This window comes from Schistocerca americana, chromosome 1 (assembly GCF_021461395.2).
Source record: "Schistocerca americana isolate TAMUIC-IGC-003095 chromosome 1, iqSchAmer2.1, whole genome shotgun sequence".
Taxonomy (NCBI): Eukaryota; Metazoa; Arthropoda; class Insecta; order Orthoptera; family Acrididae; genus Schistocerca; species Schistocerca americana.
In genome coordinates, this window is record NC_060119.1 from 237,804,406 (window position 1) to 237,823,686 (window position 19,281).

At 39.2% G+C, this 19,281-nt stretch overlaps 1 protein-coding gene across 2 annotated transcripts in view; it reads right to left on the reverse strand.

Annotated features, from left to right (window-relative positions):
• LOC124623521 (spermatogenesis-associated protein 22) overlaps nucleotides 1-17,514 on the reverse strand; it is a 119,750-nt gene extending 102,236 nt beyond the window's left edge. Inside the window, exon 1 of one of the 2 annotated variants that reach the window (XM_047149043.1) lies at nucleotides 17,386-17,514. In XM_047149043.1, coding sequence (XP_047004999.1) covers nucleotides 17,386-17,437 — 52 coding nt within the window. In that variant the 5' untranslated portion in view covers nucleotides 17,438-17,514. Of the gene's footprint in view, nucleotides 1-16,648; nucleotides 16,926-17,385 lie in introns of those variants that run through there. The other variant, XM_047149044.1, reaches the window with a different exon arrangement.
• Nucleotides 17,515-19,281: the final 1,767 nt, after the last annotated feature.

The window sequence follows — 19,281 nt, forward strand, 5'->3', positions numbered from 1 at the left end:
AGACTGTCACCTTCCTTATGATATCGTTCCAAAAAATCAAGAGCAAAAGCCATTCTTTTCATTCGTTGGGGCTCAGTAAGCAGCCTGGGAACCCAACGGGCACACAATTTGTGAAACTTCAAATGTTCAGACACAATTCTGTACAAAGTTGTTCTACTCACATTCGGAAAATGCATGTCTACGTCTGTAATAGTGAAACGGCGATCTTCACGAATTTTTTTGTCAACCGCATTGACCAAATCATCTGAAATCACTGATGGTCGGCCACACCGTGGTTCATCGTGCACATTATCCCGTCCTTCATTAAAAGCTCGCACCCACTTGCGCACTTTACTGTCGCTCATTATGTTAGGACCGTACACTTCAGTAATCTGCCGATGGATTTCCGCTGCTGAATTGTTTCTTGCAGACAAAAACCGTATCACTGCCCTTACTTCACAATCGGCGGGCTGATCAATTGTCTTAAACATTGTAAAGTGACACTGTGAACTACACTCAGCAACAGTAACAAAGCGAATGGCGGCGTTTGACGCGCAAGGCTTGCTGGGAGTCGGCGCGCATGCGTGTTTTGTCATTGGCGCCAAATTTCAATAGTTACGGCGAATCGGACCTTACTTTTGGAATAACCCTCATATATACTATGGTCACATGCATTACCTTAAAACTGTAGTGCATGTTTTTATGTTTGTCATTTATGGCTTCCCCTATGGAAGAAAAACATTGATTAAAAATATTTACAATTTCCATTTGGTCTTTTATGAGCATGCCATTGTGGTTAATAGTAAAGTCCATACAGGATTTGTCATTGCAGGTTCTAAAAGTGTTTATGACTGCCCAGGTGCCAGCTGTTACGTTGTGTAAGTTTTGATGCTTATTTGCAACATAGTTGCTCCTGGTCTGTGTGAGTAAGTCCTTATAGTGTGCTTGATATATTCTGAAGGCTTCCTTTAGCTCAGGAATCTCTCTAATATTCAGCATTGCACTGTGGAGTCGTTTTAATTTTTCTCTAGCTTCAATTTACCCGAATATTTTTGTTTATATTTTTTTGTTTGTTTCATTTTTGTGATTACAACTGGGCATGTGGTATCAAAGCAGTAATAGAAGGCAGCAGCAAAGCTATCATACGAAAAGCTATTATTTTTAAACCATTTTATATGTGCTACCATGCAGTTTGGTCGTGGGGTAGGTAGGTCATGTTTGTTATTATATTATCAAGTCACATTTTACTATTGCCAATTTCTCTAGTGGGTTCCCGAATGAGTGGGGTCAGGTTAAATTCATCACACAGGAGATGTAACTTTTTGGTGCTGACATTGTTTGTTAATAAATCTATATTTATATCCCCTGCAACTATAAAATTTACAAGACCATTTGGCCCAGAAAATGTTGTGTCTATATATACAAGCAAGTCAGAAAGATTAACAAAAAACCGTATCTGTATTTGCTGCAGGTGGCCTGTAAACACCGATAACTGTTATGTTATCTCTACCCCATTTTAGGTTCATTGTAGCAAATTCTGAGACTCCTTCCAAGCAGAAGGCACTCACATCAGTAACATTAAAATTACTTTCATTTACAGTGAAAATTGCTACACCTCCCCCAGTCTTGTCTTTTCTACTGAAGGCTGTGCAAAATTTTATACACAGTGGTTACAGAGCATCAGAATAGTTTCGGATAAGTAGTCCGACAGATGGCATCAATGGCACATATCGAGGTCATGTTTAATTAGTAGCGTCTTTGGAAAGAATGCACACCAAGTTTCAGCCAAATTAGTCTATTTCTTTGTGTTTGGCATTCGTGTGAATCAAGGAAGTCGAGTGACTGTCAAAAATTGGACGAAAAAAAATTTTGTGTGGTGATTAAACATTACTTTATGAAATGCAAAATCCTCAGGAGACTAAAGAGAAGGTGTGTGAGATTGCTAGTGCTGTGGGCATCTCAAATGAATGGGTACATAATATTTTGCATAAACATTTTGACATGAGAAAGCTATCCGCAAGATGCATTCCGCGATTGAATCGTGTGAAGTCTTGCAAGGATGGTCCGCAGTTGTTCAGGAAGAATCCGCAGGACTTTAAGCATCGTTTCATCACTGTGAATGAAACATGGATACATTACTATACTCCTGAGACCAAGGAAGAATCTGCACCAAAAAAGGAGAAGACCATTCCTTCGGCCAGAAAGGTTATGGCGACTGTCTTTTGGGATTCGCAAGGGATAATCTTCATCGACTATCTGGAAAAGGGTAAAACTATTACAGGTGAATATTATTCATCATTATTGGACTGTCTGAAAACCGAGCTGCAAGAAAAATGCAAAACAGTCCTTTCCCATCATGACAATGCACCAGCACACACCTCAGCAGTTATGGTCGCAAAATTATTGGAAATAGGATTCCAACTCATTTCACATCCCCCCTATTCTGCAGACTTGGCTCCCTAGGACTACTGTTTGTTCCCCAATTTGAAGAAATGGCTGCCGGGACAACGATTTTATTCAAACGAGGAGGTGATTGCAGCAACTAATAGCTATTTTGTAGACTTGGACAATTCCTATTATTCAGAAGGGATCAACAAATTAGAACAGCACTGTACAAAGTGTATAAGTCTAAAAGGAGACTGTCGAAAAATAAACTGAATTTACTATCAAGTTGAAATCCCAAGAATTTAACACTTCAGCCTCTTTTATCTGCTGTTATTATATTTTAGATATATACTAGGGGAAACCTCTTACAAGCATGGAACATTATACAGTATGTCTTTTCAAACTTTAGTGAAAAAATATCATTAGTTGATCTTTCTAAAACTATACTCAATTTGCTATTTATTGCAATGTTCATCTGATCAGTAAACAAAACAAGCTCCCCTACACTCTTGGCACCTGTGGGAACCATGTTTGTAGTGGGAAGAAAGGAGTCATCTTAATATGAAGACAACCTTACCAGAGACTCTACAAGCTGTCGAATTCAGTCCAACTACTCCACAAACAAGATTTCCAACTCCATATCTTCTTGAACTGCCAACAAACCAGCCACCAGTATGAACCAATAATCAACTATACTCCTCCTGCTACCCAAACATCACTCTGGCCATGAAAAACTCAACCAGTCCCCTTGCCAGAACTTCATCTACTTCTTGAGATCTGAGGTGAGATATCCTACTCAAAATCCTGCTTGCAGCTCCCAAATAGGTATTCCTTCATTTGCCTATCCTATGTAACATCCAACTCTGTCACTATGCCACATCTGCTCCCAATCCTGCCTCTCACGAATCACCTCTGTGAATGACCTAGGTGCAAGGCCAATCCCACAAAAACCTTTCTATTGTAATCCAGTCACAAGAATTTCATATTAAATCAAAAGAAGAGTCATTTGTTAAAGTTGCCATGCTACAAACTATCTATGCTACAATTATCATGCAGTGTTCTATGTGAATTGATAACTAACCTCCTGCCTTCCAGTCTGAATGGCCACCAAGAAACTGTGTTAAAATGCAAACTCAATTACCTGCCCCAAGCACCAGCTCTTCTGCCCTCTTCAAGTTGGAACTCTCTCTCCATCACATTCTTCATTCACACAATCACTGTCCTAAGTCACCAAAACTCTCTACCCTTGGCCACCAATTTCCACTCAATTGCCCCAAACTTTCTACCATTTCCTCTCATTTAATTACCCCGTCAATATCTCACTTCCTTTCCTGTTCTGATATTGCACTCCATCCCAGTCTCTCTCTCTCTGTTTTGTAATTGCCAACCCCTCCTTGTCTCACTGGATTTTGCTCCTCCTGGCTGACCCACTCCTTCAATTTCCACCAGCAGATGCCTGTCAAGTTCTTAACAATATGACATTCTGCTTTACATATTGCCTTCTTGCCTTGTTTCTACTGGTTTTGTTGAAATTATAGACTATATTGTACAGAGCCACATGAACTGTGCTATGTCTGAATTAAGTAATAGTTATCAGCCCTTACAGAAGTACATTTATGATCAACTTATTTATGCCACTTGCATTATCAACACAAACAATTCTTTTCCACATTCTTAGTATTTCATATACCACCAACAGACATTAGTTTACAATATAAAATGCCTACGAAGATAACAAAGTTTATTTAAATATTTTATTCTACGGCCTTGCTGCAGTGGATACACCGGTTCCCATGAGATCACCGAAGTTAAGCACTGTTGGGCGTGGCCGGCACTTGGATGGGTGACCATCCCTCTGCCATGCGCTGTTGCCATTTTTCGGGATTCACTCAGCCTCGTGACGCCAATTGAGGAGCTACTCGACTGAATAGTAGTGGCTTCATTAAAGAATACCATCATAACGACCGGGAGGGCGGTGTGCTGACCCCATGCCCCTCCTATCCGCATCCTCCTCTGAGGATGACACGGCGGTCGGATGGTCCAGGTAGGCCACTCGTGGCCTGTAGACGAAGTGCTAAATATTTTATTATATTGTTAATGAACAAATAACTGGCATTTTCATGGTTCCCTTGAAAGGGCACAGCTGATTTTCTTCCCCATTCTTCCCAATCCGATGGCCTCACTGTTTGTTGAGTTATGGCAGCAGATGACCAATGTGAGTGCCTCTGCCAACAGCATGACATCACCTGCAGCACCTCTCCTGGGATCTTGACCATATCGGTTGCATCACAGACAACAGGAAAACCATGGCCTGGTTAGATAAGCCCTGATTTCAGTTGGTAAGGGCTGACAGTAGGGTTCGGGTGTGGCACAGACTGCATGAAGCAACGGACCCAAGCTGTCAACAAGGCACTGTCCAAGCTGGTGCTGGCTCAATAATGGTGTGGGCTGTGTTTACATGGAATGGCCTAGGTCCTCTGGTCCAACTGAACTGATTGTTAACTGTAAATACCTGTTTTTGGCTACTTGGAGACTTTATATTCCCATACAACAATGAAATTTTTATGGATGACAATGTGCCAGGTCACAAACTGTCCACAACTTTCACAACTGGTTTGCAGGACATTCTGGACAATGCGAGCGAATGATCTGGCCATGAATCCCATCGAACACTTATGGGACATAATCAACAGGTCAGTTCATGGTTGACATCCTGCAGTGGCAACACTTTCGCAGTTGTGGACTGCTATAGAGGCAGCATGGCTCAATATTTCTGCAGGGGACTTCTGATTTCTTGAGTCAATGCCATGTTGTGTTGCTGCACTCTGCCAGGCAAAAGGATATCCAACACTATATTAGGAGGTATTCCAAGACTTTTATCACCTCAGTGTGTACAGGGTGCAGCACAGGAACTCACTTATTTGAAATACATACGACACAGTGGCAGTTACTTATTGCCGTGTGGGGTTGAGCACATTTGAAGTGGCAGAACCTAACTTTTTTTTTTAGGTTAGTTTAGTAGCGATCATGCAGTGGATGAGAGAGAAGCACATGTTCACCGCGGCAACTTACTCTTCCAACAGCCATTCACTCACCGCAACCAAGTGCGCATTCAGAGAACTGTTCAACAACGCGCTGCAGGTTGTGTTCCTGATCAAAAATCGATTTTTATGTGTATGAACATGTTCATGGATACTGATAGTGTGTATGAAAAGAAACCAGGACCTTCCAGAACTACCAGAACACCAGAAAACATCAAGAAAGTAAGGTTGGCGATTTTGAATTCCCCCAAGTGATCTGTATGCAAACATGCAACTGCACTGGGAGGTGAATTTTTCATGATGACCTGAAATTTCATCCATACAAACTGGCAGTCATTCACACAGTTAATCCACACAATTTTGTTTCACAAAAAAATGCATGTGATGCCTTGAACAAAAACCTACCTCATGACTGGATGCGTGAATAAACAAACCATACAACATCGGAATGACATGAACCCCTGAGAACTTCAGGACCAGCTCCTGCATACAGAACGTGTGACTATTTTGAGGACATTATCCCAAATTGGCATTATTAGCCCATGGTTTTTCACAAAGAACGACAGGATAGCTGTGGTCACTCCTGAACGTTATGTCCAGATTATTGAGGAGTTTTTTCTTCCCAAACTTGAAGAAATGGATGTGGGGAAGGTCTGGATCCAACAGACAGCACCACAGCACACATGGCACTTCCACAACCATCTCATCTCTTTGAGGTGTGATCTTCAGTGGCTGGCACATGTGCACATTTAGTCTCCTGTGGCTCTCCTTATGGGGCTATCTTAAATCCTTGACGTATGCCAATCATCCAGAAACCCTGACTGAGCACTAGACCATCACACCAAATGCAAATTCTGTCATGCTTTCTGCTGCCTCAAGGCGCTGCTTCTCTCTCAAGCTATGACTGGTGTTCACTAGGTGGGAGTGACACCATTTTTACAACTTAACTGTTATTCATCATAATTCAGGCAATTTGTACACAATATTTATAAATGACAATATTATGAAAAGGATAGTTGCTACTCACCATATAGGAGAGAAGCTGAGTTGCCAATGGAAACAACTAAAAGTCTGTCAAATGAAGCTTTTAGTCAAACAGGCCTTCATCACAATTAGGCAACACACACACACACACACACACACACACACACACATACACACACTCACTCACTCACTCTCATGCAAAAGCAACTCACACACACATGAGCACAGTCTCTGGCTGCCAGATAAAATACCTACAGCAGTTTCTGAAAACTTGAGTCTGTATATAACTAGCCACTTGGCCCAGATTCAAACACATAGCATTAATTCTCTATGGCCGCAAGACGTGACTGGTATATGGACCACGAATTATTCCCAGAACAACATTAAGTAAGCAAATATCAACACTTTCATATAGCTTATGTGATGTAAACAGGGCATGGCAAGGAAACCGGAGCCATGAATATTACGTGTTCCGTATAGAATGAGCATCTGGATTGGCATCTCACAGCAATGATGGGAGCACACTGTAATGTAAGGAACCAATGTAAATACTGTATGTGAATCATGAGTTATGTGTGTGTTGGTGATTTAGTATGTACTGGAGGTTGGCTAAGGTGGCACAATAAAAGAAAAAAGAAAAATAATATGCATGATGTACACATTTACGTCATCTTACAGCACACTTCACAAGAAGTGGCTTCTTGGCTTCTTGTGAAGCTTAGTATGCACTGTGATGCGCTGTTGAGACTCATTGCCACAATTCTTTGTCATGAACTCCTTATGGCCAACTTCTTCACAGTGTCACACAGAGAATCGTGTCTAAATATAGGTTTGATTCAATGAAAGCAGAAAATCAAAGTTGAATCACCTCTTGCACTGCTGAAATAATATACTGCACGTAAAAAAAAATCAAAGTTGCTACAGTGGTTTTTCAGAAAACTGTTATCAAACGACTGGTTAAAAATATTTTATTATTTCAAATTGTATGTATTTTAACTAAAGTTCAGTCTTGATCACAACACTTATGTCTCAATAACATAGGTGACCAGTTTCGGTTATATTTATATAACCATCTTCAGACCCATGGCTTCCTTGGAGGATGGTAGGCGGAGCTCTCCTCAGCTGCTACTAAGTCAACTACCATCCTCCAAGGAAGCCATGGGTCTGAAGATGGTTATATAAATATAACCGAAACCAGTCACCTATGTCATTGAGACGTAAGTGTTGTGATCAAGACTGAACTTTAATTAAAATATAATAATCTATTGATCACTGTACACCAAAAATGTTTACCAAAATTGCAAATTGTATGTCTCTCGTCTCATGAGGCAGTTATCTTTTATTAAAATATCTGAAAGTTGAATAACTCACTGCCCAGTGTTCAAAGAATTCGCTGATTGTGGATGTTAATGTGAGGGAAGCAGCATCTAGCTGCCTGAAATTGTCATATTTTGAAATGTTTCACCAATGGAGATTCGTTTACCAGTGCTCTGCATAATTTGAAAGTGTCAAAACAAATAATATCTTTCCCACCATAAGCAGAGAATTACTTTTGCATTTACGTTTGACTCATGGAAAGCAGAAAGCTGAAAGTTGAGTCATATACTGCACTCCTTCAAATATTCTTCACATAAAAGAAAGCAAATCTGCAACCCATTTTCATTTTACTTAATGTATAGCTTTAATTCATCATAATTCAGGCAGCTTGTACAAAATATTTATAAATTATATACAAAAAGGTACTCATGAATCTGTATATCTATTAGTGAAAACTGGATCAAAATCCCTACAGTAGTTTCTGAGATTAGTCTGCACCTAGAGACAGACACAAAGAGGCAACTTGAAATTATATACATTAAGCAACCCGGCCTGGCATAGCATGGGTTGCATTAAGTATATATGGCCAGACGACTTGACTGGTGTATGGACCACGAATTATTCACTGAACAACATTAATTAAGTGAATATTATTACTTTCATGTACATTATGTGATCAAAAGTCTCCAGACACCTGGCTGAAAATGACTTACAAGTTTGTGGCATCCTCCATCAGTAATGCTGGAATTAAACATGGTGTTGGCCCACCCTTAGCCTTGATGACAACTTCCACTCCCACAGACATATGTTCAATCAAATGCTGGAAGGTTTCTTGGGCACGGGCAGCCCATTCTTCATGGAGTGCTGCACTGAGGAGAGGTATCAATGTCGGTCGATGAGACCTGGCACAAAGTCGGCGTTCCAAAACATCTCAAAGGTGTTCTATAGGATTCAGGTCTGGACTCTGTCCAGGCCATTCCATTACAGGGATGTTATTGTCGTGTAACCACTCCACCACACGCCATGCATTATGAACAGGTGCTCAATCGTATTGAAAGATGCAATCACCATTCCCGAATTGCTCTTCAACAGTGGGAAGCAACAAGTTGCTTAAAACATCAATGTCGCCCTGTGCTGTGATAGTGCCACGCAAAACAACAAGGTGTGACCACATGATAACACCACCGCCTTCTAATTTTACTATTGGCACAACACACGCTGGCAGATGACATTCATCACACATTCACCATACCCACACCATGCTATCAGATCGCCACATTGTGTACCATGATTCGTCACTCCACACAACATTTTACCACTGTTCAATCACCCAATGTTTATGCTCCTTACACCAAGCAAGGCGTCATTTGGGATTTACCGGTGTGATGTGTGGCTTATGAGCAGCCGCTCGACCATGAAATTCAAGTTTTCTCACCTCCTGCCTAACTGTCATAGTACTTGCAGTGTATCCTGATGCAGTTTGGAATTCCTGTGTGATGGTCTGGATAGATGTCTGCCTGTTACTCAGTACAATCCTCTTGAGCTGTTGATGGTGTCTGTCAGTCAACAGACGAGGTCGGCCTGTGCGCTTTTGTGCTGTACGTTTCCCTTCATGTTTCCACTTCACTATCACATTGGAAACACGGAACTAGGGATGTTTAGGAGTGTGGAAATCTCACGTACAGACATATGACACAAGTGACAACCAATCACCTGACCACATTCGAAGTTCATGAGTTCCGCAGAGCGCCCCATTCTGCTCTCTCACGATGTTTAATGACTACTGAGGTCGCTGATATGGAGTACCTGGCAGTAGGTGACAGCACAATGCACCTAATATGAAAAACGTATGTTTTTGAGGGTGTCCGGATACTTTTGACCACATAGTGTAACTTATGCGATGAAAGCAGCACATGGCAGAAAAGTTGTCTTGAGGCATGAATGTTATGTGTTCCATTAGACTTGGCATCTAGAGTGACATCTCATGGCAATGATGGAAGCACATTGTAATGTAAGGAATATGTTTACTACCAATGTAAATACTGTATGTGAATCATGAGTTATGTGATTCAGTAATTATCGGAAGCTGGCAGAGGTGGCACAAATAAAAGAAAAAAGAAAAATAACCTCCATTACATACACAATGAGGTCATGTCACAGCACACTTCTTATGAAGCTTAGTAAGCACTGTGATGCAATGTTGAGACTCATTGCCCCAATTCTTTGTTGTGGACTCTTTACGACCAACATCACTGTGTCACGCAGAGAATTGCGTCCAAATCTAGGTTTGATTCACAGAAAGCTCGAAGTCAAGTCATCTCCTGCACTGCTGCAAGGATATACTGCATGTAAACAAAACAAAGTTGCTAAAGCGGTTTTTCAGAAAACTTCTTATTTGAAGCATAAAAAATAAAAGACCATATGTTTTGGATTTGCACATTTTTCGCTGTGCAATTGTTATGAAATGACTGTAGCAAATCTACTGTTAAAAATATTTGATTATTTCAAATTGTAAGTCTTACATCCCCCCCATGAACCATGGACCTTGCCGTTGGTGGGGAGGCTTGCGCGCCTCAGCGATACAGATGGCCATACCGTAGGTGCAACCACAATGGAGGGGTATCTATTGAGAGGCCAGACAAACATGTGGTTCCTGAAGAGGGGCAGCAGCCTTTTCAGTAGTTGCAGGGGCAACAGTCTGGATGATTGACTGATCTGGCCTTGTAACACTAACCAAAATGGCCTTGCTGTTCTGGTACTGCGAACGGCTGAAAGCAAGGGGAAACTACAGCCGTAATTTTTCCCGAGGGCATGCAGCTTTACTGTATGATTAAATGATGATGGCATCCTCTTGGGTAAAATATTCTGGAGGTAAAATAGTCCCCCATTCGGATCTCCGGGCGGGGACTACTCAATAGGACGTTGTTATCAGGAAAAAGAAAACTGGCATTTTACGGATCGGAATGGAACGTCAGATCCCTTAATCGGGCAGGTAGGTTAGAAAATTTATATAGGGAAATGGATAGGTTAAAGTTAGCTATAGTGAGAATTAGTGAAGTTCGGTGGCAGGAGGAACAAGACTTTTGGTCAGGTGAATACAGGGTTATAAATACAAGGTAGATTGAAGTTGCCTCCGACTAATATAGCATGATCCGGGTACTTCTGCGATACAGAATGTAGACTCCCTTTGAATGATTCTAGAACTGTCATGGTGGAACCGGGTAGTCGGTAATAACACCCCACAATTAACTTTATTTCCCCTAGCCCTGTTAAATATGTCCAGATAACTTCACAATCACACTCTACTTAGACCTCAGTAGACACAATATTTTTGTCAACTGCAATAAAGACACCACCTCCTACGGCGTCTAATCTGTCTTCCCGATACACGTTCCAACCCTCACTAAATATTTCAGAACTTCCTATCTCACGGTTCAGCCAGGTCTCTGTCCCGAGAATAATTTGCGCGCCACATGCTTCCTGGAGGGCAGAAAATTCAGGAACTTCATTCCAAACACTCTGAAAATTTATTTCTAATATCCTGATAGCTGAAGTGTCTTTACACTGACATGTCCTGATTTCCCTGCCTGCACGTCGACTGGTGAATGTTCATCAGGACACCTCGCACTACTGCCTAGCCTAAAAAACCCCCATGTTCACACCACAAGTATTCTGCTACCCGAGTAGCCGCTTCCTTTGTGTAGAGCACCCCTGACCTATCAAGAGGTGTCCTACAATTCCCCACCCAATGTTAAATTGGTGATCCCTTGATGCCACAGAATATGTCCTACCAACTGATCCCTTCTTCTAGTCAAATTGTGCCACAAATTTCCCTTCTCCCCAGTTTTAGTCAATACCTCCTCATTAGTTATGTGATCTACACACAAAATATTTAGGCCTTGAGAAAATTAACTTTTTTTGACACCTCGTATGTCTTTTCATGTCTGCCATTCTCGAAATGTCCTAAATTTAGTATTTGATTCAAAGGCGGCCATTTTAAAAATCAAATACCACACCAACGCAACTTTTTCATGCAAAATAGCTAAGTATTGAAGAGAAAAACTTTTTGACACCTCATTTGCTTTCCTGGCATTTTCTGTTCACAAAAGACTTAAATTCAGAATTTGATTTGAAGTAATGTTTTGACAGTAAAATATCACACCAATGTAACTTTTTATGCACAAAATAGGTAGGAATTGAAGAGATAAACTTTTTGGTACATCGTTTACATAGCTAACAACAGCTGCTCACAAACATCTTGATTTTAGCTCCAATCACTAATTAATTTTTTCTCTGCTGCCCTGATTATTTTCAAGCAATTAAATATTTTTTTGTACTACTACACCTCTCACTAGTCACTCTGATACCTCATTTGCTCACTGCCCACTCTTCTTTAGACTATGAAAATTCGGACAATAATTTTTCTTCAAATCACTAATTATTTTTTAATTACTCTTATTACTTTCAAGCAAATAAACCCTTTTTTGCAAAACCAGACCTCATGTTGGTCAATTTAATACCACATTAGTCCATTTCCCACACTTCATTTGGCAACAAAAATTTGTAAAATAACCCATTCTGTAATTTACAGGGAGTTTTGTTTTCACTCTGCTCAAACACCTGGCCAAAAAATAGAGATTGGCAGCATGGAAAAGAAAGTAGCACTGCAAACATTAAAACAATAGGGTTCTCAAGTTCACCAGTCATACATCCAGGAAAGAACTTTGAACCCTCCAGATCGATGTAATTATTATAATCTCAAACTTTTCACAGTTGATGCCTTTACTGAGAAGCAAATGTCATGTGATAAAAATTACGGTACAACTTGACTCAATCCAAATCCCTGAATGCTCACCAAAGGATTTCCTTCATATGATCAGTGAATGAATGAATGACTTTATCAGGGATTTACTTAGGGCTTAATATGATGTGTGGCTGAACGAATGTGGCAGACATTCCATACAACACTGTAATTTAACCCATTAAAGCAGGAGGCATGGTCTGCATCTGTAAACAGGGTTCTTTGTCAACACAATCAAGGAAGCGTGCCACAGTCAATATAAAATCCATAACAAACCACCTTATCTCCGTGTCCAAGACAAAAAATTTAACAGAGGATTGAACGTAAATTGCTAAAGGGAAATGAGCGACTCAGAGACATAACCTGTTGTTGTCTGGTTGGCCTTCCTCCTTAGCATGGTACAGCAAGGCATTGCAAATGTAACTAGATGCTATGTCTGCAGCTACCCAACACTGGAGTCCCTATCTGTCACTCTTGTTTTGCATAAACAGAATGAAACTGCAGCTTACTTAGCTTGTAGTAACTGCTCAATTGTAATATTTTCACCAGGGCAGTAAGAGTGGTGGCAGCTTTGCACACACTTGTTCCATATTTCAGACACAGGAGTGGGTTTGTCAGCAGGTATACGTTGAGCTTGGGACGAATCCTCATCAAAGTGGAGGAATATAGTAAGCTAGTGGAATATGTCTCTTGTCATTTCATCCCTGACAAAATTAGGCCCCCAAAGAGCATGACCAAAGGTCATTCATGGAAACAGCTCTAGCACACAAATCACCTGCAGCATACATGATACCAATCATTGCTTTATCCCTCCAAAATACAGTACAAGTAGTATTTTATTATTATTATTTATTTATTTCATTCCAAGCATTTGAACCTTTGTGTTTTGATATACACCAATGATTCATCAAAAATAAGTGAGGAGGTCAGAAGGCACTGGTGATGGAGTGACCCACTCGGTGGAGGCACATGCAGTGGGCCTCCTTTCTGCTTCAGCACTTTCAGATCAGGCTTTCTTCCATATTAGCAGTCTTCCATTCTGGTCCATCTCTAACAGTCAGCTTCACTATCATGCCAGTTGCTTCCTGAGACAGTAGTTTGAAATAAGATGGGGAGTCATCTATCGATGGTAACTCCTCCTCAGTCTCACTATTTCCATTATCAGTTGTCTCTAACAGAAAATTGCCATCTGAATCTGATGAGTCACTTTCTGATTCGCTACCTAAGTTCTCCAGAGCACACAAAATAGTTTCATTAGTAAGACCACAATGACGCAAAACAATTGAAAATGCTTGTTACAGGGGGAGGGGAGGGGGGGGGGGGAATAACTACTGAGACATGTAACAACAGCAACACATAAAACTCCACCTTAAAGTTATATTACAACATTCAGCACCAGTAAACTTTCCAACAGTAAGTATATCACCATTCGAAGCTGTGATGGTTGACCAAAGCAAGAGGAAATGCAGGTATTTTTGTAAATATGAGACCAGAAACGTTATAAAAAGGAGATACTCCATAGCTCAGTTGACCCCTCCCATTTTTCTAAGTACACATCATAAAATTTTCATGAAATTGCGAAAATTCATCGAATTGCACTACTCTGTTGCCAAAAGTAGAAGAAACAAGAAGTCACAAAGGTATGGTGGAAAGATGTTAAAAATGGAATTCATTATTGTGGAAATAAAGATTTATAGGGGTCTTCTGACCCCTTTTACTGTTCTAGTGTTAAATTTGTATTCAATGCTAGCAAATTACCCTTTTTCAGAAAAGCTTTTCTCGAATTTTCTGTCCTCTCCAGTTCAATCACTCTGAGAGCAAATCTGATCAAGGCCTACTACTTTTAGTGTCTCATTTCCTATTCTAATTTCCTTAGCATGGTCTGATTTAATTTGAATGTATTCCTTTACTCTTGTTTCACTTTTGATGATATTCATCTTATGCTTCTTTTGAAGTCACTAGCCATTCCATTCAACTTATCTTCCACTTTTCACCATCTCTGACAGAATTACAATGTCGTTGTTAAAACACAACGTTTTTATTCCTTCTTCCTATACATCAACTCCTTTTCTAAATGTCTCCTTGGTTTTGTTTACTGCTCACTTAATATACAGACTGAATAGCATTGAAGACAGGCTCCTCCTCTCAATTATTGCTTCTCTTTGATGTTCAGCTTTTATAAATGAAGTCTTGTTTCTGCACATGTTTTAGATAATCTTTCAGTCCTTGTATTTCATCCCATATTTCAAATACGTAGTTTTTTCCAGTCAACATTATCAATAGCTTTCTGTAAATCTACAAAAGCTATAAACAGAGGTTTATCTTTCTATAATCTATATTCTAAGGTAAGCTGAACATACACTATTGTCTCCATTGTTCCTCCATTTCTCTGAAATCCAAACTTATCATCCTTGATGTTGGCTTCTCTATGTCTTTCGATTATTCTGTAAATAATATGTGTCAGAATTTTGTCGTCATTACTTATTAAACTGATTGTTTTGTAGTACTCACATCTGTCAGCACTGACCTTCTTTGTAATTACACATATGCTTCGTTTTATGTACGAACATTAACATGTATTTCTGTTTCCCTTCTGCCAGTGTTACTTCCATAGAACAATACATTATGATTCATTTAACACTATTTGGGACAAAGGATTTTCTAATTACCAAATAGTGGATAAGAGCCAACAGCAGCCAAGTGAAAAGTTTGATGTTCATTCACAAGCTTTTAGAAGTAGGTCTGCCATTACATGGAAGGTAGCAGAGAGGGCACAGCAAATAAATATTATAAAAGTAATGCCTGGAAGAAAAAGTCCTACCATATCCAAGAAAAACAGTACATATTATGGATGAAAGGAATTTAAAGAAATATTTAGAAGTGATCAATAAGATCTGCATCTGGAGTAACATGACATTAGAAATACAAAACGGTTGCTGTAAAAGGTCTTAATGACTGACTAGGCCTACTGATAACATGTTGAGTAAATTCTGAAAACTCTATTATGTCCTAATTATGTAGAGTCATACTCTTCCACTGCTTTTCAAAATTAGGTGACCAAGTAATATGAGATGTAAATGTTGGAATCTCAATACTTGTTTTGAAAAATGAGAGCCAACTCACAACCAAACTTCCACCTTCCAGCATACCCTAGAACTTGCTACAGATCAGTCTGTCACCACAATCTACATTCCAAAAACTAATATAAACAGAAAAAAATATTGTCAATGTTCTGTTCTCTTTCTGTCTACACATGTATGATGTCACATGGCAGATCATTATTACATTAAGCAACAATGCAAACATCTTGCATTGGTAGGTTGAGAGAGAGGATAAGCAGATCACACATGACCTAAGTTAAACTTCTCTGAAGATATATGGTGGTAAGGTCAAGAAAAGACAACAAAGAGACTAGAAATATAATTAATGTTAATAACAAGATGTTAGTCATGAGGAAGTTACTGATAGTGAACAGCAAACAGGCAACAATGGACCACATAATTTTCTAGTGTGAATGACTTGAATACTTATTTTTAAAATACAAGCAAGCATATAAGCAACAGACCTAAAGCTAGCAGTAATAACAGTCACATATTACCAGCAGTGATTCTGTTTCCCTCTTTCTTTTGCCTCTTACAGAGGACTTATACAAAAATAATTAGAATATTAAACTCACAGTATTCAATACCATAGAAGGCAAATAATATTACATTATTAGGAACTATGATGCTCTTATTATTCAGCTACTGCCCATTTATGTACAAGACCATTGTCAACTCACACTTTTCCAATTATTGAAAAGACATAAAGCTGAATCCATTATTCATGTACAAGAAGAAATAAGTTGCAGCAGATTATTGCTCTGTTTCCATTATTCATGTACAAGAAGAAATAAGTTGCAACAGATCATTGCTCTGTTTCACAATTACCTAGTTTATAACTGTGAGGTAATTATAGCTGTTAATGCATAAGCAATTAGAACATCAAAGGCTATCCACTGAGACACTGGATTCTTTGACACACTGAAAGCAGCAAATTTGTGGACTGTACAGGTAGAAAATCGGATCTATAAGAGAGTGCAATTTCTGTATTATTTAAGGTTTTACAATAAATTGCCTCAAGAAAGCAAGTCAATAGTCACCTTTCAAGCTCATAAACCGCCATAACCACACAGCCAAAGCCAATGTTTTTGTGTCTTCTTCAGGAAACAACTTATAAATTTTTACGAAAATATGTTAGTAAGTAAAATTTCATAACACTTTTTAGATATTTATCCTGACTGCGTTATTGCAGGTAAAACTGTCAACAGATTTATGTCTTATGGGCATGGAGAAACTCCGACCATTTCCGGGTGTTAAAATCTTAAATAAAAAACATTCTCAAGTAAATGTTTGACTGACATAATTACAGCAATTCTTTATAATTAAAAATATCATCAGCACTTGCTTCACTTATAACTGGAATGAGCGCAAATGAAATATTAATCCGCCTACCAGTACCGAAAATGTGCCACTTATCAAAGTTGGTCGACCTTCCATTCATACTACGGTACTCTTGACCCTTTTCATATCTGTATTATCCTCACAAATACAAAAGTAGGCCAATAAGAATTAAACCATATACAATATAAGACTCAACTTCGCAACGTCCTATCAATTTCAAAAGACCGAAATTCGTGTCGTCTAATGATTACTCAAGTTCTACATCGTTTCAATCTCTATTGCCACAAACGCAACGAGAGGACTAGTGTATTTTGACAAATAAAATAGCATAAGGTCTTAATTCGTGAAATGACTTGAAATTAACGCTTTGTGATAACTGTATTAAACACTAGCAAATACATTTTTCTTCTTTTTTAATATCTTAAATATTTATTACCTTGCCTAAAGTAATTGCCTGGTGACTGATTGGAAGGAAAATTAAAAGTCATAATTGATTTCTAGTTCTTCTTTACAACAATCAGATTCGTCCTCAGTTCGATTTTCGCGCCTATCGTACAAATGTCAGGATCCAACTTCGTACATATCTTTTCAGCTTCTTTGCTTTTGAAGAAACCTGAAAGAACACAATCAAAACACACTGTTCACATTTTTTTCTTAATTCTTGTTTTCTTAGAAAATAGATTAAAAGTTGAACTAGTAACATGTATAGAAAGATTTTTCTGTGTCATACATTTATAAATATTGCCTACTTATATCTTTGCATCTCAACATTACCAAAATTGTTTCAGATTCATCAGAGTACCGGACAAATACAGAAAAATATTCCTAGTAATTGGTTTCCTAGAATTAATATTCTCTTCTTCCTTAAAACCGAACATAAATGCGGAAGGAACGATTAATATATTGAACCAAGGGCCCCACATACGAGCAGCGATAGGCCACAAGCGTTATCGCTGCAATTGGTCGCACGCCTAGACCCCCACACACGCAAGCAATTTGCCATGCAATTTCTACCATTCAGTTAGTGCCACCGAAGTTAGTGTCCAGACACTCATGGACAAGACAGGAATTGAAACTGAGAGTTGCAAAGCAAAACCAAAAATACTTAACTCTCTTTTCCTATGTTCCTTTACAAAGGAATACACCTTAGTATGGTCCCATTTTAATTCCCGTACCACTGAAAAGATGAGCCAAATAGGTATTAGTGTCAGTGTCGCTGAGAAACAAATAAAATCGTTAAAACTGAACATAGAACCGGTACCAAAGGAATCCCTGTCAGATTCTGTACCCAATTTATGGCTGAGTTAGTCCTTTCTTTAACTATGGTCTTTCGTAGATCTCTCGAACAAAAACGGTCCCCATTAGATGGAAGAAAGCACAAGTCACAACTGATTATGACAACGTTGCAGAAGTGTTCCACAAGATTACCGTTCAATATCCTTGACATCAGTTTATTGCTGAATCTTAGAGCATATTTTCAGCTCAAACACAATTATTTATCTTGAACAGAACGACCTCTTCGGTGCTAACCAATGCGGCTTTCGAAAACAGAGATCGTGTTAAACCCAATTCGCATTTTTCTCATATGGCAATCGTTCAAGGCAGTAATGTAGAAGCAGTATTTCTCGATTTCAGAAAAGCATTTGACTCAGTAACACACTTACGTTTATTATCAAAAGTACGGTCATATGGGCTATCAAACCACATTTGTGACTGGATTGAGGGTTTCTTCGTAGGGGGTACACAGTATGTTGTCCTGAATGTAGAGTCATCATTCAATGTGGAAGTAAGTTCGAGTGTACCCCAGTGAAGTATGTTGTGTCGCATGCTGTTCATGTTGTATATCAAAGGCCTTGTGGCAATATTAACAGTAACCTCAGACCGTTTGCAGATAATGCAGTTATCCACAATGAGGTACAGTCTGAGCTGCACAGATATTCAGTCAGACCTTGTTAAGATTTCAAAGTGATGAAAAGATTGGCAACTTGATTTAAATGTTCAGAAATGAAAATTTGTGTACTCCACAAAACCAACATTGTATCCTATGAATACAACATCTGCATCCCCTGCTTTCTTGAGCATCTAGAGCATATGTTTCAGCTGGCAGACAAGCAGCTGATGCATTCCCTCCCAGCTTACATTTGGAAGTTTTGAAAGACTCCCAAGGAATTACAGAGTTTTTGTGTGTGAAGCCGTTCTCGTGCTGCTTAAAGCCTGTAGGAATGCTCCTTCTGAAAGTTGATGCAGTAGGTGGACACGAGCAGTTATAAAGCTCGCTCCATTAATGATCATAAACACAAGCAATACAATTTCAGCACACAGTACATAGTAC